This window comes from Mobula birostris, chromosome 22 (assembly GCF_030028105.1).
Source record: "Mobula birostris isolate sMobBir1 chromosome 22, sMobBir1.hap1, whole genome shotgun sequence".
In the NCBI taxonomy this organism is placed as follows: domain Eukaryota; kingdom Metazoa; phylum Chordata; class Chondrichthyes; order Myliobatiformes; family Myliobatidae; genus Mobula; species Mobula birostris.
In genome coordinates, this window is record NC_092391.1 from 5,098,502 (window position 1) to 5,122,255 (window position 23,754).

The 23,754-nt window shown below is 42.3% G+C and overlaps 1 protein-coding gene across 5 annotated transcripts in view; it reads left to right on the forward strand.

Annotated features, from left to right (window-relative positions):
- The window catches only part of LOC140186475 (rab GTPase-activating protein 1), a 250,738-nt gene that overhangs the window by 177,134 nt on the left and 49,850 nt on the right, over positions 1-23,754 (forward strand). For all 5 annotated transcript variants that reach the window (XM_072240791.1, XM_072240793.1, XM_072240794.1 and 2 more), the window contains 2 exons: positions 4,026-4,139; positions 19,772-19,846. In XM_072240791.1, coding sequence (XP_072096892.1) covers positions 4,026-4,139; positions 19,772-19,846 — 189 coding nt within the window. The remainder of the gene's footprint in view (positions 1-4,025; positions 4,140-19,771; positions 19,847-23,754) is intronic.

Here is a 23,754-nt window from a genome sequence, read left to right on the forward strand (position 1 = left end):
TCACATGCCTTCTGGCAAACTCTAGCCGAGATAAAACACCCAGGCAACAGTTGTTTGCACAGTTTCTCCCATCTCAGCCATTGAAGTTTGTAACTCCTCCAGAGTTATCGTAGGTCTCCTGGTGGCCTCCCTCACTAGTCCCCTTCTTGCATGGTCACTCAGATTTTGAGGACAGTCTGCTCTAGGCAGATTTACAGCTGTGCCATATTCTTTCCATTTCTTGATGATTGACTTAACTGTACTCCAAGGGATATTCAGTGACTTGGAAATTTTCTTGTATCCGTCTCCTGACTTGTGCTTTTGATCAGTATCAAAAAAGCCAAATTAAATCCATTGTGATTCAATGTTGTAAAACAATAAAACATGAAAAACTTCCAAGAGGGGTGAATACTTTTTATAGGCGTTGTATGTATGTGTGTGTGTGTGTATTTATAATATATATAAGCAATCTCATGTGTATATATATTTATTGTGATTATTTTTATTTTTGTGTTCACCATTTTATTGTGTTTTTTTTGTGCTGCAGCAGATCCTAAGTAACAATTCTGTCTTTCTCCTTTACGCTCGTGTACTGGAAATGACATTAAACAAACTTGAATATAAAGTTATTTGGTTGCCTGTATTTTAGGATTGCATCCAAATAACAAATCACAAGATTTAATGAGCTTAGATCAAATCTCAGGAACAATATTGCAGCACACACTTCAAAGCCAGCCCAGAAGAGACAAATGAATGAAAAGTAAATCTGGATAACTGAAAAAAAGCCTTTTCAAATACATTAATTAGAGACATTTAAGATATTCTTAGATAGGCACATGGATGAAAGAAAAATGGAGGGCTTTGTAGGAGAGAAAGGTCAGACTGATCTTGGAGTAGGTGGCACACTTTTGTGGGCCAAAGGTCTGGACTGTGCTGGTCTTTCCCAAGGTTCAAGATTCAAGAGTTAAGATGGTTTAATGTTATTTCCAGTACAGAAGTGTAAAGGAGAATGAAATAATTGTTACTCTGGATCTGATGCAGCACAAAAAATGATAAGATAAAGAATATAATAATAATAAAAACACAAAAATATAAATACATAAGGTAACTTATGTACATTGATTGTATGTCCACAAAGTGATGCTAGGCACAGGAGTGTCTGTCTAGAAGGTGACTGGAATGTAGTCAGTGGCACAAGCAACTTTGAGTAGTTTCTTGGGGTAAGCTGTTGCAAATTAGTTGTGACTTTATCAATGCTAACCAAGGGATTGCCTAACCGAGGGTGAGCTCAGGCATAAAAATGGGGTTGAGACTTAGTCCACGGCCATTCCTTCTGATTTTATTGAATGATGGAGGATGCTCGGTGCGGCATAGTATAACAGTTAGTGCCAGGAATCACCAGTCATGGTTCAATTGCCGCCGCTGCCTGAAAGAAGTTTGTATGTTCTCCCGGTGACCATCTGGTTTCCTCCAGGTGCTCTGGTTCTGCCCCCCACATTCCAAGGATGTGCAGGTTAGGGTTAGCAAGTTGTGGACATTAATATGTTTGCACCGGAAGTGTGGTAGCACTTGCAGGCTGCCCAAAACACAATCCTTGGATTATGCTAGTCATTGGCACAAAAATGTTGCATTTCATTATACATGTGACCAATAAAGCTCCTCTTTCAGCTCGACGCGCCAGATGGCCAACTGTTGCTACTATTTCTTATCTTCTTAGTGGCAGTGCCAGCCTTCAAAGAGGCCAAACTCCCTGCTTTGCTCTCCTGCAGCTTAGTTTCTGCTCTGCTTTGGCAGTTTTGTGATTCAAAATAGCCAACAGTAGATCTTTACCTTCCTGCAGTCTAAAATAGGATCAAACATGGTAACTCCAGATTTAAGGCTAAAACCAAACAAATGTATTGAGTTCATTCCCTGCAGTATTTGTCATGGCTATTAAATCCTGGCATTAGAAATTTCAGATCTTCATTCACTTTGATTCGAAGTGAGAATGTTCACAAGTGGGGTTTATCATGGATTCAGCTGACCTTCCTGTTACCAGGATCAGGTTTCATATCCCTGACATACTGTGTGTTGTGAAGAGTTGTTGTTTTGCAGCAGCAGTATTTAGATTAGATTAGATTCAACTTTATTGTCATTGTGCCAAGTACAGATACAAAGCCAATGAAATGCATTTAGCATCTGACCAGAAATGCAAAGAATAGTGTTATTTACAAAATAACTGCAAATAAAAAAGTGCTACAGCACACAAATATAAAAGTACTGAGACAGTACAATACGGGTGCAATACTGCTTAGCGCTGTGATGAGAGGTTCAGCAGTGTCACAGCCTCAGGGAAGAAGCTCTTCCTGTGCCTGCTGGAGCGGCAGCGGAGAGTAAAAAGTCCATGTTTAGGCTGAGATGCATCCCTGATAATGCTTTTTGCCCTGCCCAGGCAGCGTTTATGGTAGATGTCCTCAATGGTGGGCAATTGGGTGCCGATAATCCGCTGGACAGTTTTCACCACATGCTGGAATGCTTTGCAGTCCAATACGGGACAATTGCCATACCACACTGAGATACAGTTAGTGAGTATGCTCTCAATGGTACAGTGGTAAAAGTCCATCAGTATCCTGGGACAGAGGTGAGCTTTCTTGATGCTCCGCAGGAAATAAAGGCGCTGTTGCGCCTTTTTGATCAGGATGGAGGAGTTCAGGGACCAGGTGAGATCCTCGGAAATGTGGACATCAAGGAATTTGAAGCTTGATACACACTCCGCTATAGTTCTGTTGATGTAGATGGGGACGTGAGTGTGACTCCTGGCATGCCTGAAGTCCACAATGATCTCCTTGGTCTTCTGGGTGTTAAGGCCCAGGTTGTTGTCGGCACACCACGCGGCCAGATGCTGGACCTCGTCCCTGTAGGCCGTCTTGTTATCCCCTCTGATCAGGCCAACCACTGTGGTGTTGTCTGCGAACTTGATTATGGAGTTCGATCCATGTACAGGAATGCAGTCATAGGTGAAAAGGGAGTACAGAAGAGGGCTCAGCACACAGCCTTGAGGCACGCCGGTGTTCAGGGTGAGAGTGGAGGAGGAGAAGTTGTCTAACTTAACTAATTGGGGTCTGTTAGTCAGAAAGTCCAAGGTCCAATTGCAGAGGGATACGCAGATACCAAGCTGGTGAAGTTTGGTGATCATCTTGGAGGGGATCACAGTATTGAATGCCAAACTAAAGTCAATGAACAGCATTCTGACGTAAGAGTTGGGGCTGTCCAGGTGGGTCGGGGCAGAGTGAAGTGCCATGGAGATGGCGTCCTCTGTTGACCTGTATATTACAATACAGTAACAAAACTATAAATTGCAATGAGAAATATATATAAAAACTTTAAATAATCAGTGCAAAAAGAGAGCAAAAAATAGTGAGGTGGTGCTCATGGGTTCATTGTCTGTTCAGAAATCTGATGGCAAAGGGGAAGAAGCTGTTCCTGAAACACTGTGTGTCTTCAGGCTCCTGTACCTCCTCTCTGATGGTAGCAATAATCATGATAGCTTGTGCAGTAGCTTGTAACTTTTGCCAGTCAGTAATTGAGTGGAAAATTGCACTTAATGTCAGACTTGGTGGTTTAATCCCGTGTTGAAATGATTCAGAGGTCAAAGGGGTTTTATTAATTTCTATCAGTGAGTGGGGAAAATGGTAATGAAGCATAACGTTATCTTAGATTTGAATCTACAATGACACTGCCAAGCATCCGGACAGGAAAATAGTTTTTTTTTCAGATTTGACACTGAACTGCAATAAAAATGATGAACAAAAGCTTTAAAGTTGAAGGTTTTATGGATACCATTTACAAGAGGGAAAAAGAAGGTCAAGAGGGTATAGTAACATAAAATTCTGAAGGGACTCAGCAGGTCAGGCAGAGGAGAGGAATAAAGAGTCAATGTTTAGGGCTGTGACCCAAAGGGGTATAGGTTAGGGGAGGGAAACACTTGATTTTGTGTGTGTGTTGTTACATATTTAAACATCTTGTTTTCCCATTGTCATGTGCCTTCTTTTTATTTTTGGAAACAGGAATCTCCCCAGGATAGCGCAATCACCAGGGACATCAATCGAACTTTCCCCGCACATGATTACTTCAAGGACACAGGAGGAGATGGTCAGGATTCCTTGTACAAAATATGCAAGGTATTGTGCTGCCAGTAGTTTACATTGTTGTGTTTTGCTTTAATGAATATACAGTGGACTTCGGTTAATTGGGCTATCATTTAATCGGCAGCTGCTTATGTGGGAGAACTAATAAAGAACAAAAAACAATCGAGGTATTTGCAGGGATTCCCCTCATTTATTTGGGGCATCAGACACTTAGTTAGGAGGCTGATGCCGAACAATTTCTAATTAGTGTCAGTTGTGTGCACGTCGTGGGGCCGTTAGACACTACACCGTGCTCAGAGCAAACAGTTTTTAAATATCATCAGTTGCATGTGTGTTTATATTAACTATTTGGGCCGATTGAAAAAGCATTGATTTTTTGTTGGATTACAACATTACTTCATGCACAGTGTCAGTGAAGGTAGTTCATTGTCCGTACTAGGTGTCTACGCTGATTTTGTTCATGCATGAAGAACACATAGGGCACAGCGGATGAACTCCATCGATAACTATTGCGAACTAATACACAGTTTTATAGTTCTGTAGTAATATTGATAGTGCTTTAATTTGTTCTGTATTTCATTTAAATACATAATTTGATACCCAGTTAAATAGTTTGTCTTTTTTTTTTATACCTTTTTAACTATTTCCATGAAACTTCGACTAATTGGGACAGCCACTTAATTAGGCCAAAATGTACAGATCCCAATGTGTCCAAATGAACCAGAAACCACTGTATTTGCCTGGAATCTATTGTGTACTGACAATCATTCCTTCATATCTGTTTACGTTCAAAATATTTTATTATGGTCATTAGAACCATCAGCAAACAGTTGTAAATAATTTAGTACCCACTTTTATTTATTATTTTTATTGTATGCCCAATGAGCCCTCCCTGCTTATTTATAACCATGTGACCAGTTAACCCGCTGACCAGTACGTTTGTGGGAGGAAACCCTCGCAGCACAGGGCAAATGTACAAACCCCTTACAGACAGCAGTGGGACTTGAGCCTGTGTCACTGGTGCTGTAATAATGTCTTGCTAACCGCTACACTACCATGTAGCCTTAAATCTTTGTTTCCATCTTTCCTCTTCATAACTTATCAGCATGACCCTCTATTCTAGATGTTTCCAACCTTCCATGGAAACTACCATTAACGGAGGGGTCCATGGACCCCAGGCTGGGAACCTCTGCTCTATTCTCTTCTTCATGTGCCCACCCTCTCCTTCAATGCTTCTGTAATTGCATACTTCAATCAATTCCTGTGGTCACAAGTTGGGTACTCCACATTCCTCGTTTATTTTCTGAGTGTCCATCTTGTATTGATAGTATTTGATCAAGCTTTTCTCCATATGGAACCATTCTTCCGTCATCCAGTTGATTAAAATCCTATCAGATCCACCATGGCTTTCTCTAAAGAACAAAAGAGGGCTAGTCTGATTGTAACATCATCTGGTATGGAGGCTCCACTGCACAGGAATGGGAAAAGCTGCAGAAAATTGTAAACCGAGCCAGCTTCATCATAGGCACAACCCTTTCCAAAAGGCGATATGTCAAGAAGGTGGCGTGCATCATTACGGACCCCCGTCACCAGGCCATGCCCTTTCTCAGTGCTACCATCAGGGAGGAGGTACGGAAACCTGAAGACACACACTCAACATTCAGGAATAGCTTCTTACTCTCTGCCATCAGATTTCTGAATGGTCCATGAACATTCCCTCATTACTTGGTTCTCTTTTTACAACACTTATTTATTTTTTGTATTTCTTATTGTAATTTGTAATTTTTATGAGTTGCACTGTACTGCTGCCACAAAACAACAAATTTCACAACATATGTCAGTGATATTACACCTGATTCTAATTCATAAACACAAGAGGTTCTGCAAATGCTGGAAATCCAGAGCAACACACACAAATGTTGAAGGATCTCAGCAAGTTGAGCAGCATCTATGAGGGATACAAGTAGTCAGTACTTTTGGCTGAGACTCTTCATCAGGACTGGAAAGGAAAGGAAAAGAAGCCAGGATAAGAAGGTGGAGGGGAGAGGAGGAGTACAAACTAGCAGGTGACAGGTGAGATCAGGTGAGGGGGGGGAATGAAGTAAGAAGCTGGGAGAAGATAGGTAAAGGGCTTCAAGTAGAAGAAATCTGTTGGGAGAGAACAGTGGACCATGGACCAAGGACCTCCAGACTAGTAATCTCTGAATTGCTGCCTGTGCCATGTGCCAGTAAAGATAAGAATAGGATGACTTGGCAGGTGAATGCATGGCTGAGGAATTGGTGCAGTGAGCAGGGTTTCAGATTTCTGGATCATTGAGATAATTGAAATTCAAGAATCAGAGATGCAAAGGGACTTGGGAGTCCTCATGCAGCATTTCCAGTTTGAGTCGATGGTAAGGAAGACCTAGTCACTGAGTATCTAAAGCAGAAGTTGATAGCTTTTTGATTGGTTAAGGTGTCAAAGATTATGAGGAAAAGGCAGGACAATAGGATTGAGAGGGATAATAAATTAGCCATGAAAGAATGCCAGAGCAGACTCACTGGGTCAAATGGACTGATTTTGTTCCTATGTCTTATGGTCTTATGGAGAAAAGGGACAGAGGAGGAAAACCAGAGGGAGCTGATGGACAGGTGAAGAGGGGTGAGAGAGGGAACCAGAATGGGGAATGAAAAGATGGACAAGGAGGGAGGGGAGTTAGAATTTCTACAAACCTTATTTCCAGAAAAGTTGGGATATTTTCCAAAATGCAATAAAAACAAAAATCTGTGATATGTTAATTCAAGTGAACCTTTATTTAACTGAAAAAAGTACAAAGAAAAGATTTTCAATAGTCTTACTGACCAACTTAATTGTATTTTGTAAACATACACAAACTTAGAATTTGATGGCTGCAACACAGTCAACAAAAGTTGGGACAGAGGCATGTTTACCATTGTGTTACATCACCTTTCCTTTTAATAACACTTTTTAATCGTTTTGGAACTGAGGATACTAATTATAGTAGGTTTGCAATTGGAAATTTTGTCCATTCTTGCTTGATATAAGACTTCAGCTGCTCAACAGTCTGTGGTCTCCGTTGTCTGATTCTCCTCTTCATGATGCGCCATACATTTTCAATAGGAGATAGATCTGGACTGGCAGCAGGCCAGTCAAGCACACGCATTCTGTGTCTACAAAACCACGCTGTTGTAGCCCGTGCTGAATGTGGTCTGGCATTGTCCTGCTGATATAAGCACGGTCGTCCCGGGAAGAGACGTCGCCTTGATGGCAACATATGTCTCTCTAAAATCCTAATATACGCCTCAGAGTCAATGGTACCTCCACATACATGCAACTCACCCATGCCGTGGGCACTGATGCACCCCCATACCATCACAGATGCTGGCTTTTGCACCTTTCGCTGATAACAATCTGGATGGTCGTTTTCTTCTTTGGCACGGAGAACTCGACGCCCGTTTTTTCCAAAAACTAGCTGAAATGTGGACTCATCTGACCACAGCACATGGTTCCACAGTCTTTTGGTCCATCTGAGATGAGCTCGGACCCAGAGAATTCGCCGGCGTTTCTGCATAGAGTTGATGTATGGCTTCCTCCTTGCATAATACAGTTTCAAGTTGCATTTCTGGATGCAGCAACGGACTGTGTTGAGTGACAATGGTTTTCCGAAGTACTCCCGAGCTCAGGTGGCTATAATTGTCACAGTAGCATGACGGTTTCTTAGGCAGTGCCGCCTGAGGGCTCGAAGATCACGCGCATTCAACAGTGGTTTCCGACCTTGCCCTTTATGCACTGAGATGTCCCTGAATTCTCCGAATCTTTTCACAATATTATGTACTGTAGATGTTGAAAGACCTAAATTCTCTGCAATCTTGCATTGAGAAATGTTCCTTTTGAACTGACTAACAATTCTCTCACGAACTTTGGCACAAAGGGGTGAGCCACGACCCCTCCTTGCTTGCAAAGACCGAGCCTTTGATGGACGCTACTTTTATACCCAGTCATGATACCTCACCTGCTACCAATTAGCCTGCTTAATGTGGAGTCTTCCAAACCGGTGTTACTTGAATATTCTGTGCACTTCTCAATCTTATTTTAACTCCGTCCCGACTTTTGTTGTGTGTGTTGCAGCCATCAAATTCTAAATTTGTGTATATTTACAAAATACAATTAAGTTGGTCAGTAAAACTATTGAAAATCTTTTCTTTGTACTTTTGTCAGTTAAATAAAGGTTCACGTGAATTAACATATCACAGATTTTTGTTTTTATTGCATTTTGGAAAATATCCCAACTTTTCTGGAAATGAGGTTTGTAGAAGTTTGAGAAATGTACATCGAAAGATGTACAGATTAGGGTTAGTGAACTGTGGGTATGCTCTGTTGGTGCTGGAAGCATGATGACACTTGTGGGCTGCCGCCTGCACATCCTCAGTCTGTTGGTCATTGATGCAATTGATGCATTTCACTGTATGGTACAATGCACATGTGACAAACAAAGCTACTGTTTAATCTTTCAATTTGTGTTTCTGTTTTGTTGATGCTTCCTTGCACTCCGAAAGATATAAGTTTTGAATATTTGATGTGTGTGACACCAGTTGGGCTTTCTTCACAGGAAATAATTAGTGTAAGATTACAGTCTTGGTTTGCATTGTGATCAGTTTGCACTGAGCTTAGTTTAATTGTGGAATGTCATTGAGTTATACAGCACTGAAACAGCCCCTTCAGCCCAATGGATCCATGCCAAACTAGGAGTCCCATTCAAGTTAAATCTGTTAACATTAAGATGAACAATACATTTTGGGTAGAATTTTGTCCTCTTTCGTATGCAAAACATCCGAGATGCAGCCAACACAACTATCCACACTGTGGCGACAGGAGCCTCAACAAGAGATAGTTAGAACTGCCCACTGCATCACCAGTACCAGCCTACCTGCCATCCAGGACAGATATACAGAAAGATGCCAGAAAAGGGCCAGTAATATCATGGAGGATTCCACCCACCCTGCTCATGGACTGTTTGTCTCACTCCCAGCTACGTAGGGTCCACGCCAGGACCACCAGACTCAAAAACAGTTACTTCCCCCAAACCGTCAGACTAATGAAACCCTTTGCCACTAGGCGAGCCATTTTATTGAAGTGGAAGTATTCTAATCCACCTACGGTCTTTTATTGGCTCTCCTCCATTATGTCCTGTTTAAGTTTAGAGAAAATAAGAAGTCAGATATTTGATACATCCTTTAAATTTGAGCAAATATGGCGACCTTTTATCCAATATTTTCATTTAATTTGATTTATTACTCTTTAATCTTTTTTTTGAAGTTTTAGATTTGATCAGAAAGCCTTTCTTTCTTTTTTGGTCGTATCCTCAAAATGGACTGCCCAGTTCCTTTTTTTTTTTGTTTAGTTTTTTTGATATAGTGTAGTGGGGTTTTTTTTCTTTTCATTTAAAACCCAGTGTTTTTTTCCTTTCTCTTCATAAACTAAAAGAGGAGAATATTATTTTCATTTTTTTAGTATATTTTATACTAGTTTAACAATATCTATGATTTTGACAATGCCTATCTTAATCTTGGTTTATACTGTTACTGATAGATATATATATATATACATCTATACACACACACACTACTTCTACTTATATGTACTACTATATATGAACTAATTCTCCTCTTGATTGTATTCATGCTTTTTTAAATCAATAAAAAAATTAATAAAGAAGAAGAAAATCTTTGCCCACTAACCCACACCTCCACACCCCCACTACCACAACATACACATCACCGAGCGTTACTTTATATGCATAGTCTATGTATGTAACAGTTACTTGTACACCTTTGTCCACATTTGGTCCCCACCTGGCACTCAGCTCTCACCTGTGGCTCCCCGTAGCTGTTTGCATGTGACAGCGGCCACACCCCGGGCAACAGCTTTGACAAGCCAGCTAAACCAGGTGAGGGTAGCCAACGGGTCTCAAACTCTCGGTGAGATAGGGAGTTATCTATCCCAGCATGTGAAGACAGACTCCGGCGGATTGAGCGGACGAGACCTATGGAAGGTCCAATGGTCAAGAAGGCGGTCTCTGCAAGCGTCGTGGAACGTGTAGAGCAGGACAAGACACAGAAGACGTCCTGGTCATCCACTGCACCTAGTCCCATCTCCAGCCGTCTAGACTCTGTCTTGCCACTGGACCCAGATGGGAATTGGGAAGAGAGAGTGAGGCTGACGCTGCGCAACCCTCCCTCACTTAAGTCCAAATCACGCGCTAGTCTCGACACCATCACAATGGTGTTGAGGTCCTCATCGACGTCAACCATGGACGAACAACAGTTACTTGTACATTGTGTTTTATAGGAATGCTTTTATGTTTATATTCATTGTGTTTTTATGTGCTGCATAATGCCAGATAACAATCATTTTTTTTCTCCTTTACACTGGTGTACTGAAGAATGACAACAAACAATCTTGAATCTTGAGTATACTTCCGAAATTAGGAGACCTTCCTACTTTGTGAGAAATCCTTGTTATTCGTCATATTTGGTCAAACATTAAAATTATAGTTTGGACGCAAACTGTACAGATTGTGTCATAATTTGAATACATTCCATCGCAGAATCTCTATACAGAAGTGTTAATCAAGGTGGTGCAGAACTCGTCCTATCAGGAAAAATGCAATTCCTTTCTCACATGTAATTTAGGAACTTAATGGATTTGAATCATTTAATAAAATAAAGAAAAGATCATCTTGGTTAATTATATTGATATTAAGTTCAATTTTCTCAGGCTATAATGATTTATTGCCTTCAGGTTTTGTCAGTATGAGTGCTAGCCTGGACAACAAATTACCTTATAAAATGATTGAACTATTTAACTCCGTGGTAAAAGTTCATGAGTTTGGTCCTTCGCTGTGGCTTCTGTTTCAGTCCAGTTAGCACACAGTGAATTTACTCTGCCTCACTTTTTTTTAAAAAAGTGAATAATTTTTGTGATTTACATCCCATTTTCAAACATATTTACAGGAGTATTACTCCATAAGACATATGTGCAGAATTCGGCCATTTGGTCCATCAAGTCAGCTCTGTCATTCGATAATGATTGGTTTGTTTGCCGCCTTAACCTCATTCTCCTGTCTTTGATGCCCTCACTAATCAAGAATCTATCAGCCTCTGCTTTAATATACCCAATGACTTGCCTGCACAATCGTCTGTGGCCATGAATTCCACAGATACACCACCTTCTGGCTAAAGAAATTCCTGACCACCTCTGGTTCTGGATTCTCCCACTATAGGAAACATCCTGTGCGTGCCCAATCCATCTAGGCCTTTCAGTATTCAGTGAGACGGCCCCCCGCCCCCACCAAACCCCATTCTTCTAAACTTAGTTCATTGCACAGCACTCAGTCCAGAATAGCTGATCCGCTTGTGGGCTCAACCGTGAGTTGCTCGAAAAATCCATTTTGTAGGCTTTCTAGAAATTCCCCCTCTTGGAATCTCACACCAACCTGATTTTCCCAATCTACCTGCATATTGAATTCCCCTATGCTTGTGTAACATTGCACTTTTGGCGTACATTTTATTTTTCCCATTGTAACTTGTAGACCACATCCTCAAATAGGTTGAGTGAACTTGGCCTTTTCTCCTTGGAGTGACAGAGGATGGGAGGTGACCTGAAAGAGGTGTATAAGATGATGAGAGGCATTGATCGTTTGGATAGTCAGAGGCTTTTTCCTAGGGCTGAAGTGGCTAACACGAGGGGACATAGTTTTAAGGTGCTTGGACGTAGGTACAAGGGGGATGTCAGAGGTAAGGTTTTCACACGGAGTGGTGGGTGCGTGGAATGCACTGCCAACGAAGGTGGTGGAGGCAGATACAATAGGGTCTTTTAAGAGACTCTTAGATAGGTAGATGGAGCTTAGAAAAATAGAGGGCTATGCGGTGGGGAAATTCTAGGCAGTTTCTAGAGTAGGCTACATGGTCGGCACAGCATTGTGGGCTGGGGGCCTGTAATGTGCTGGAGATTTTCTATGTTCTATCTTCTTACTACTGTTTGGGGGTCTGTATACAACTCCCATCAGGTTTTTTCTTACTTTTGTAGATCCTTAGCTCCATCCACAATGTCTCTACTCCTTCCAGCCTTATGTCATCTCTTTCTAATGATTTAATTTCATTTCTTTCCCAACGCTGCCCCCTCTGCCTTCCTGCCTGTTCTTTCAATACACTGTGTACCCTTGGACATTAAGCTCCAAGCTATAATCTTCGTTCAGCCATGAATTCACTGATGCCTACAACAGCATACTTGCCAATCTGTAACTGCTACAAGTTCACCAGCATTATTCAGTATACTGCACGCATTCAAATATAACGCTTTCGGTCCTGTATTCATCACCTCTGGAAAGGAAGGGAGCAGAAGCTGGAATAAGGTGGTGGGGCAGAGGTAGAAGTATAAGCGCATGTACTTCTTCCCCCTTCCTTACTAAAACATCAGCTCTTTATTCCTTTAATTACACTAAATTACAGATATAAGCTGGAATCGGGAGCAACAGTATTGTACTGGAGGAATCAGACGGGTCGAGCATGTAGGCCTGTGCTCCACACCCGATGTGGACAGTGACCAAGGACATCCATGGACGTTGGGCTGCCCCACAAGGCATGAGGGCTGGAGTTCAAGGCCTTGAGTTTGGGGGTTTTGCCATCGGCTAGTCCATTGGTTGATACCGAAGACTGAAGCTCAAGGCTGATCAGAAGTCAGAGCCCTGTGGCTGGTTGCTGGAGGCTTGGCCTGAAGTTGGAGAACTGTGTGTGTGTGTGTGTGAGAGAGAGAGAGAGAGAGAGATTGGGGGTGGGGTGAGTAGAAGAGGAAAGGGGCTTGTTTTGCTGTTTTGTTGCTTGTTGTGTTCTGTGTTATTCTCTGAATGTTGTGGGCATGCTACTTTGGCGCCAGGATGTGTGGCGACATTCACGGGCTGCCCCCAGCACATCCTTAGGTTGTGTTGGTTGTCAAGACAAAAGGCAGATTTGACTATATGTTTCACTGTACATGTGATAAATAAATGAACCTGAACCTGAATTGTCAGAGCTTTGGCTCGAAACCCCTTAACTGGATGTTTTGAGTTCTCCATTAAACTATCTGATCCTGTGGACTAGATGACAGTATCACTGGGAGATTTAAGCAGAAGATGCAGCACCAGTGTTTATGTGGAGAGTTTCATAGCCCAGCACATCCAAATTTGCTTTCAGCTAGGGGTTCCCACCTGGGGTCCTCGGACCCCTTGGTCCATGGCATTAAAAAGGTTGGGACTCCCTGCTTAAAGCTAAATAAAGTATTTTTCTAACATTGTGCATAGCAAACTTGAGCAAACAGTAAGTCAGGGTGACTTTTAGTAACTTTGGCTGAAGGGTAATGAAAAGAGCTTCCTTACTGTTCCTCAAAATAGTGCTTTCAAATTTTTGTTTGGACCGGAGATTGGACATGACCTTGGATTTAATTTCTAATTAGAAGATTGCATTTCCAAAAGTGCAGCATCTCAATACCTCATTGTCTTTCCCAGAAACTTGTACTTGAGTCTCTGGAGTACAACTTGTGAACTTTCCTACGAAGGAGAGACACAGATGAAGTGGCTCTGTTAGAAAAGTCACAAAAAAACCGTTGGTGTTTTTTTTAATTTAAGAGATATTGCACATTTAGAGATTTGGCTCTTCCAGCTAAATGAGCCCACGCCACCAAATTACACCCGTGTAACCACCTAACCTGTGCGTCTTTAGAACGTAGGAGGAAATAGAGCACCTGGAAAAAAAACCATGTTGCTGCTTCTTCTCGGAAGTCCATTTGGAAAGAATACTATCTTTGGAAGGCTGTTGTCTTCCATGTCCAACCTATCAAAGTTGAGCCTTCGTGATCAGTGTCCTGTGCCAGAGCTTTGCCCTTCGTAGCACTTCTGTGGTGGGGACTCTTTTCTTGCCTTGACATGCCCGTGATCTTGTGAAGGCATCGCAGGTGGAGCTGGTCAAGCATCTTGACGTGCCTGTGTTATGGGGTCTGTGTTTCACAGCCATACAGCAAAGAAGTCAGGATGACTGCTGTGTAGACTGCCATCTTGGTCTTCAGCCGAATGCCGCATTCTCCCCACACACGTGTCCATAGCCTGCCAGTAGATACCCCAGCTTTTGCAAGTCTGTTTGAGACCTCTCGATCTAGACTGCAGGAGGAGGTGAGGCAGCTTCCCGGGTAGGTGAAGACAGCTTGAGGTGTCGCAGACCAAAGAAGTGTCCTATCAGTCCAATAGTATATTGTTATTCCCACAGCAAGCTGAACAGAGTAGGCGCAAGAACACAGCCCTGCTTGACACCTTCACTTACTAGGAAGGGGTCAGAGGTGTAGCCGTTTTCGATGACCCTGGCCATCATGCCATTGTGGAATGACCTGACTGCTGACCAACCTTGGGGGGCAGCCTAACTCGGTAAGGATGCGCTAAAGGCCTGTGGGACTGATGGTATCAAATGCCTTCGTCAGATCCACGAAGAGGATGTAGAGATTCTGGTTCTGTTCCTGGCACTCCTCCTGGATCTGTCTGACAGCAAAGATCATGTCCACTGTCCCTCCGTTAGATCTGAAACCACATTGGCTCGCTGGGACAATGTCATCCTGGAGGTGAGAGGTAATCCTGTTCGGTATGATACGGGTCATGATCTTTCCAGCTGTGCGCAGGAGAGTTATGCCTCTGTGGTTGTCCCAGGATGGTCTGTCCCCCTTGTTCTTGTTCAGGATGATGTCTGCAACCCTAAAGTCCTGTGGTACACAGGCTTCTCCCAGAACTGCTGCATGAGCTCTGTCAGCCTCAGAAGAAGGAATTTGTCACCCTTCTTCAAGACTTCTGGTAGGATTCCATCCAGGCCAGAGGCCTTACCGGGCTGCAGCTGCTTAATTGCCCTCCTAGCTTCGACCAATGTGGGGGGAGCATCAAGGGCCTCCAAGATTGGGCGCTGGGGCATGTCTTCTATGGCCTGGTCCTCTGTCTGGGATGGCTTGTTCAGCAGCTGGTTGAAATGGTCTGCCCAGCATTGGACAATGTCGCCTTTGTCAGTGAGGAGCACTCCATCCAAGGAGCGAACTGGTACCATGATGTTGGAGGGAGGTCCATACACTGCCTTTAGACCATAGAAAAGTTCTTTGTTTTGTTCCAGTCAGTGTAGTACTGAAGCTCTGCGGCTTTGGCCTCTCACCGCTGATCTTTCATCTTCCGCAGCTCAGCCTTGACCTTACTAGCGAGGTGCTTCAGGCGGTCATGTTTGGAGCTTGACTATTTGTCACTGAGCCAGCTTGCAAAGGCTTGGGAAGGGTGACAATATCAGAGTTGTTCTCATCAAACCAATCCTGATGCTTCCTCTTGGGGTGCCAGAGAACGGCACTAGCAGTGTTGTACAGGGTGTCTCTGAGGACAGCCCATGCTGTTTCTGGGTCAGGCAGTTGCTCAGGTTGTTCCTCCAGTTTGCTGATCAGCTCCCCTTCAATGCTGGGGTCAGCGAGCCGTCGAATGTTCAGCTTCTGCTTAGTGTCAGCCTGCTGGCACTGGTGCGCCCTGGCGAGCTGAAATGACAGCTTGCTTCTCAGCAGGATGTGGTCAGTCCAGCAGTCACGGGAAAAATATGTAGAGACAGCAGTGGGAATCAAACCCAAGTCACAGGTGCTGGAAGAGTTTCACGCTAGCCACTACACTATTGTATATATAATACACAGCGGCTCTGGTTAATCAGGACATACTGAGACCAGTGCATTTTGGTCCAATTAAGCGGCTGCCCCAATTACCTGAAGCTTCTTCGAAATAACTATTTTTGAATTGAGTAATAATTACGTATTTAAGTGAAATACAGAACAAATTAGAACACGAGCACTATTACTACAGAACTATAAAGCCCTGTATTAGTTTGTAATGGGTACTGATGGAGAAGTTCATCGAGTGTATGCTCAATTGGTAAACTATCCATTCTTAGCCCCTTAAAGTTTCGAGGTTGAACACTTTCCCCAATAGCCAACAATTTCTTTTAACTGTTCCTGACATATTTGAACAACACGGCACAGTTATGTGATCAGTTGCTTTCTTTGTACCTGATAATGCTGTGTTTTTGTAGCAAAGGGAACCAACTAGCATGGCACAATAAAAGGCATGTTTCATCAGCATTGTATATAAATTCTGCACTTACATCATCAGCACGACCTTTCTCGCCATGTGTTTACTTGAATTTAATGTGGTACCTACATTTCCATCGAGACAACCAGCCCTCTGTTGCTTTAAACTTCATGTCCCAGTCTCCATAAGCTAGTTCCCCTGACTTGTTTTTAACATTGGTCCACTGACGTGCACATCTCATCCAGTTAGAATGGAAAACCATTGATTGAGGGCCTCTTCAACATTTGGATCCTCACGTTGTTGTTCCTTGAATAATACCTATTTTTGCAGTTTATCTTGCTGATGTATCAACTGTGTCATTGTACATTTTGGCACTCCAGTTATTTCTGCAGCTGACGATGAGTGGTGTTAGGTGGATAACATTTAATTTGGTCCAGTACAGTAGGGTCATTTTTTTGGCTAGTGTCAAATATTTTCGTGGCAGGGGTCTCAAAATTTCTTTTGAAGTCAAAATATATAAAAAAAAACAAAATTAACAAAAGTCACTGCTTTTTGAATTAGCATCTATCAGCCTAAATAGGTAACGTGATACACGCAAACGCAACTGTTCCCTTGAAGCACGGTGTGGTGTCTAACAGCAACGTAAGTGCACATAACTATCCAGTTAATTGTGTGTGTGTGTATATTCACACATATAGCCTCAGAGTCTGTCTGTCTGTCTCTCTCTCTCGCTCTCTTGCTCACTCTCTCACTCTCTCACTCACTCTCATTCTCACTCTGTCACTTTCTCTCTCACACTCTCTCTCTCACACTCTCTCTCACTCTCTCTTTCACTCTCATTCTCATTCTCTCACACTCTCTCTCACTCTCACTCTCTCTCACTCTCTCACACTCTTGCTGTCTCTGACTCTCACACTCTCTCTGACTCTGACTGTCTCACTCTCACTCTCGCACTCTCTCGCTGTCTCTCACTCACTCGCACCCTCACACTCTCTCACACTGTCTCTCACTCTCTCTCTCTCGCACTCTCGCTCACTCGCTCTCACTTGTTCTCTCTCTCTCACTCTCACTCGCTCGCTCTCACTCTCTCGCGCTCTCTCGCACTCTCTGTCTCTCTCTCACACACACACACACACACACCAGCAAGAGAGATAGAGATATTATGTACAAACATTTGTGTATAAATATAGAGATATAAAATCTCTCTGGCTATTTGTCTACAAATATAGCTGTCAGGAGTTTGTACGTGACTGCATGGGTTTCCTCCCACAGTCCAAAGACATACCAAATTGTAAATGTTCCCATGATTAGGCTAGGATTAAATTGGGGTTGCTGGGCACCGTGGTTTGAAGGGCCTATTTCATGCTGAATCTCAATAAATAAATAAATAAATCGATCAGTAGATAGATAAATAACCAGCCAACCCACCAACCAGATAAATACATAGCCATTGATAGAGAGAGGATGTTAGTCTCCACAAGGGAGAATTCCAACAATTCACTGTCCTTTCTGAAGAAAACAAATTGCTGCAAAGAGTTTTAAATTACCTGTCACTTGTAATAAGCAGACAATCCTGAAAGCAGTCTGCAGGTTGGGCTGCATCCAGCAAAGATTCACATTAAACATTAGCTATTTTTGCCATAGGTGATGAGGGGACGAAATTGTGACAGTGATTTGCGACCTATTTGTAGCATGCCGTTATGCTGGATAAACATCCATTCATCTGGATCATTTTAGTTTCTTCCTTCTAGTGAAAATGTCCAGCTGTCTGTGTCCCAAATTCCACACTCCTCCTCTAGACTTTCTTCACCAGAAGTTTAGACTGTATGTGGTTTGAATCAGTAATTCCAGTTTAATGCTTCCTAGTGCCCAGGATGAGTTGTTAATTGCCTTCAGGCAGTCTAATAAATTGTTGATTTGTTACTTTTAGAGCATGTCAGATATTACCCTGCAGGTTTCACACGTTTTGATTGGCTTAAAGACGAGCTTTGGTAGGTGTTCTTAACCCTTCTTATGTTAGAGTTTCTTTATGTTCTTCAGTGGCAAGTTCTGAGTCATAAGGAAAACAGAATTAGACCAAAAGAGGAAAGGAGTATAGAATAATTGAGAGTCTAAGGCATCCGTTAGTCTTGCGAGACCACGGACTTGTGCCTTGGAAGGTTTCCAGGGCGCAGGCCTGGGCAAGGTTGTATGGAAGACCAGCAGTTGCCCATGCTGCAAGTCTCCCCTCTCCACGACACCGATGTTGTCCAAGGGAAAGGCACTAGGGCCGATACAGCTTGGCACCAGTGTCGTCGCACACTCTCACACTCAACACACACAAACTGCTGGAGGAACTCCACAGATCAGGCAGCACCTCTCCAGAGGAATAGACAGTCAACGTTTTGGACTGAGAGCCTTCATCAGGACTCAGAAATTAGAATAATTGTTGTACAATAAAACATGAGGTTTTGAATCAAATAAATTCCAATGTTTAAGCTTTAAAAGGTTATCATTTCATTTCAATCACGTTTTCCCTCAGTAGTCTGAAATGGCGTGAATTTTTAAGTGGTGTTTGCATTTCTTAAACCGACTTTGACAGATTTTCCAGTTTCTATTTGGAGCTGACTTGATGGGTTGAATGACCTATAATTCTGCTCCTATGTCTTGTAAATTTGAGGAAAGACATTCTAGCTATTCAGGGAGTGCAGCGTAGGTTCCCGAGGTTAATTCCCGGGATGGCGGGACCGTCATATGTTGAAAGATTGGAGCGACTGGGCTTGTATACCCTGGAATTTAGAAGGATGAGAAGGGATCTGATTGAAACATATAAGATTATTAAGGGATTGGACAGGATAGAGGCAGGAAACATGTTCCCAATGTGGGGGAGTCCAGAACCAGAGGCCACAGTTTAAGAATAAGGGGTAGACCATTTAGAACGGAGTTGAGGAAAAACTTTTTCACCCAGAGAGTTGTGGATGTGTGGAATGCTCTGCCTCAGAAGGTAGTGGAGGCCAATTCACTGGATTCTTTCACGAAAGAGTTAGGTAGAGCTCTTAAAAATAGCAGAGTCAAGGGATATGGGGAGGAGGCAGGAACGGGGTACTGATTGTGGATGATCAGCCATGATCACAGTGAATGGTGGTGCTGGCTCAAAGGGCCGAATGGCCTACTCCTGCACTTATTGTCTATTGTAATAATGCACCTTATTACTTGTTAATTTATTTGTGGTACTATTACTTTGTGTGTGAGTTATAAATACTGTGTTGTGCAACTTGGTCCAGAGGAACATTTCATTTGGTGGTATGCATGTTTATGGTTGAATGACAATAAACTTGAACTTTAACTCACCCATATTTTTGTGCCTATTCATTTTGTATAAACAAAATATATTGCATGAAAGCACAACTTCTAGACCTGGCAGGTGAAGAATTATTGAGAATTGTTTAATTTTCCTAAATCTGATGTAACCGTAATGGGGTTTTCTCCTTAGCTGGTACATTTTGTACAGATCTTGTATGATGAATGTCACAGAATACTCAAATATTGCAATGTGATTTTATTCAGGCTTATTCGGTATATGATGAAGAGATTGGTTACTGTCAAGGCCAGTCATTTCTCGCTGCCGTGCTGCTCCTCCATGTAAGTATCACGTCAGCTGATATGGGCGGATATCCTTTGGATATGTTTTGCTATTGCGTAATCTTAGTTCTGCTAAATTAGTTTTTAATGTTGCCAAACGCTTGCTCATACAAAAGAACTCAAAGTAGTTTATAACCTTTGAATAATGGAAGGCCTAACTAAAGTGGATGTGGAGAGGATGTTTTCTTTAATGGGGGAGTCTAGGACCAGAGGACACAATCTCAGAATACAAGGACATCCCTTTAGAACAGAGATGAGGAATTTCTTTAGTCAGAGGGTGGTGAATCTGTGGTATTTATTGCAATAGACAGCTGTAGATGCCAAGTCATTAAGTAAATTTAAAGCGGATGTTGATAGGTTCTTGATTAGTCAGGGTGTCAAAGGTTACAGGGAGAAGGCTGGAGAATGGGGTTTTGAGGCTTAATCAGCCATGATGGAATGGTGGAGCAGACTTGATGGGCTGAATGGCCTATGTCATAAGGTTTTATAATATCGCTTGTTACTTGAAACGTTCTGCATCAGAGGATAATGTTTAGCAAACAGATTGTGAATTTGCAGAGCACAGGGGACTTAGAGAAGACTTTTTCTCAGCATTCAGTTCAAAACATTTTAGCATTTAAATCTTGTCATAATGAGGTACATTACTTTCCAAGTAAGCAACTTATACACAAAACATTTTGAGCAACTGTGTGTTGCAAGGATGTAAGTCTGTGCATATAAAAATAATTTGTTTAATCTGGAATTTGAATATTTAAAGAAGCCTCTGTTTTTATAGTTGCAGTTGAGAGATGTTCATAGCCTTTATAAAGGTGGCAATGTAGCAAAAAGTCTCACGCTAGTAATGCATTTAATATTGTCACTGATATCCCATGATTAAAGGTTAAATTCTCTCAACCACAGTTCACTGATAGATCCCAAGGAGACTTGGTTATCCCATTCTAGATTACCCAAATCTGTTGACGCTCTAAAATCAAAGCAAGCACTGCTTGGATATCTCCGCAATTGCTGCAGACCCTTTTTCCCCCACTCGCTGCTAGTAATGATGAATGTTTACTTAGTGTTTGGGTCCCAGAAGTCTGACTAACTGGTATTTCTGTCATATTCATCTCCTCTATTCCTCTTTTATTCTCTTGTCATCATTTATTACATTTGATAGAATAAAAGGCATTTGATGTTTTCAAAATAATTAACTGGAGAGTTGATACAAAAATTTGAACAGCAGATTTGCTTAAATATCAATCTGAGTGGGGTTTTGTCTTCAAATTGCACATATCCATCTTGGAATATTATAGTTTAATTCGGATATTTTAGATGGTTTCCTTATCGGTTATTCTTTATATTTTATAATGGCTTGCGTAGCGGTGAGCAGACAGGCTTCAATTCCCCATGCTGTCTGTAAAGAGTTAGTACATTCCAAAGGTATGCAGGTTACATGGTGTTAGATATGTGGGTTGTGACCAAAGAAAAAATGGCTGGAGTCACTTAGCACTTTCGTACAAGGATGTTTATTAGTTGCGTCAAAAATTTGTGAAAATAGTGAAAAGAAAACTGCCAATATTTACAAAAAGATATCTGCCAGAAAGCACAGTAATAACACCATACTAATTTTGTCCGGTTAGCCCCGATCTCTCTCTGTCCCACTAAGAGCGATCCACCCATTTATTAGACACCAGGGCATACAGTCTTTAATTAGCTACAAAGTTAAGTTAAGACTACACATGAATCAGAATATGATGCACCCCACAATATAGTTACAATCATATTACAGAATAAACAGAAGTATCTACCTTAAATACCTTATACAAACAACATATACACATTTATACACCTTCATTACTAAAGAAATAGAATATTCCACCGCGTATGGCAGGAAAGGCACCGTAAAATCAACCCAGCAGAGAAGATTCACTAGAATGATTCCGGGAATGAGAGGGTTAACATATGAGGAACGTTTGTCCGCTCTTGGACTGTACTCCTTGGAGTTTAGAAGAAAGAGGGGAGACCTCATAGAAACATTTCGAATGTTAAAAGGCTTGGACAGAGTGGATGTGGCAAAGTTGTTTCCCATGATGGGGGAGTCTAGTACGAGAGGGCATGACTTAAGGATTGAAGGGTGCCCATTCAGAACAGAAATGTGAAGAAATTTTTTTTAGTCAGAGGGTGGTGAATCTATGGAATTTGTTGCCACGGGCAGCAGTGGAGGCCAAGTCATTGGGTGTATTTAAGGCAGAGATTGATAGGTATCTGAGTAGCCAGAGCATCAAAGGTTATGGTGAGAAGGCGGGGGAGTGGGACTAAACGTGAGAATGGATCAGCTCATGATAAAATGGCGGAGCAGACTCACTGGGCTGAATGGCCGACTTCTGCTCCTTTGTCTTATGGTTTTATGGTCTTTAGGACCCATTAGACGAATATACTGGGGAAGACATTGAAATGTGCATACTCAGTTCAGCGACAGCAGAATGACCAGGGAGTGAGTGAGTGTGTGTGTGTAAGGAGTGTGTTTACCAAGTGCTCTCCATCAGATATGGGTTTTTATTGGGCGGCGCAGGCTCGTTGAGCCGGAATGGCCTGTTATTATACCGTATCTCTAAATTCAATAAATGCAATTATTTGCAAAGTTACTGTAGCAATGCTGTAAATTGTTAGATTTACTGAGCAATTGTGCATTTTTATTGGGTTAAAATGGGGAAGCTAAACTTTCTAACATTGAATAAAGATTTTTAAATTTGCTGGCTGGGGGCTATGCCTAACTGCACCCCAACTCAACTCGTTCATCCAACACACAGACCAGGTAATAATGAAGAACTGGCCATGTATTTCAAGTTGGGATCATGTGTGAGTTGGAAGAGAACCAGCAAGTGGCGGTGTGCTTTGGCAAAGGCCGCAAGCTTGGGAGGTAACCACACAAAATTCTGGAGGAACTCAATAGGTCAGCTATTATCTATAGAAATGAATAAACCATCAACTTTTTGGGCTGAGACCCTTCATTAGGACTGGAAAGGAAGCAGGAAGTTGCCAGAATAAAAGGGGGTTGGGAGAGGGGAAGGAGGATAGCTAGGTGATAGGTGAAGCCACATGGGTAGGAAAGATAAAGGGCGGGAGAGGAAGGAATCTGATGGGAGAAGGGAGTGGACCAAAGGAGAGAGGGGAGGAGGAGATGACAGACAAGTTTGGGAATTATTGGCAGAGTGGCCTGAGCAAGTAAATGCAGTACATTTTGCTGATGAAACATGCTGTAAGCTTGTGGTGGAGGGAATGGATATTTGGCATGGTGGTTGGGTTGCTTTTTTTCTGGATGGTGTCATGCAGCCCGGGAGATGTTGCCAGTGTGTTCATTCAGGTAGAGACTCGTGGGGTCTGTTCCATCACACTCCTGTCAGGGTAAGCAACCTGTTGGAATGTTTTCTGGCCCCAAGACTTTGCAGGTTCCAGTGATTTTGACCATTTCTTGATGTCATCTGAGGGAATCAGATTCACAAGGGGTTGGCTTCTGCAACGGTGAGAATCTTGGAAGGAAATCAAGATGTCAAAGTATATAGTAAAGGAAAGTTTTTGTAAAGTATAATGTAAAGGAATGTTTTTGTAAAGGCAGCACGGTAGCATAGCGGTTAGCATGACGGTACTGCAGCTCAGGACACCAGAGTTTAATCCCAGTGTCCTCGATAAGGAATTCCTATATGCCTTCACCCTGGAATGTGTGGGTTTTCTTCAGGTGCTCTGGTTTCCTCCCTAAGTCCAAGAGGGACCGGGTACATTAATTGGTGCCGTGATTAGGTTAGAGTTAAATCAGGACGTCGGCCGGTGCTGGGTGGCACAGCTCGAAGGGGCATAAAGGCCTACATAAATAATTAACGTGTAACGTAAAATAAAGTTATCTTAAACTAATATATAGGAATGTTATCTGA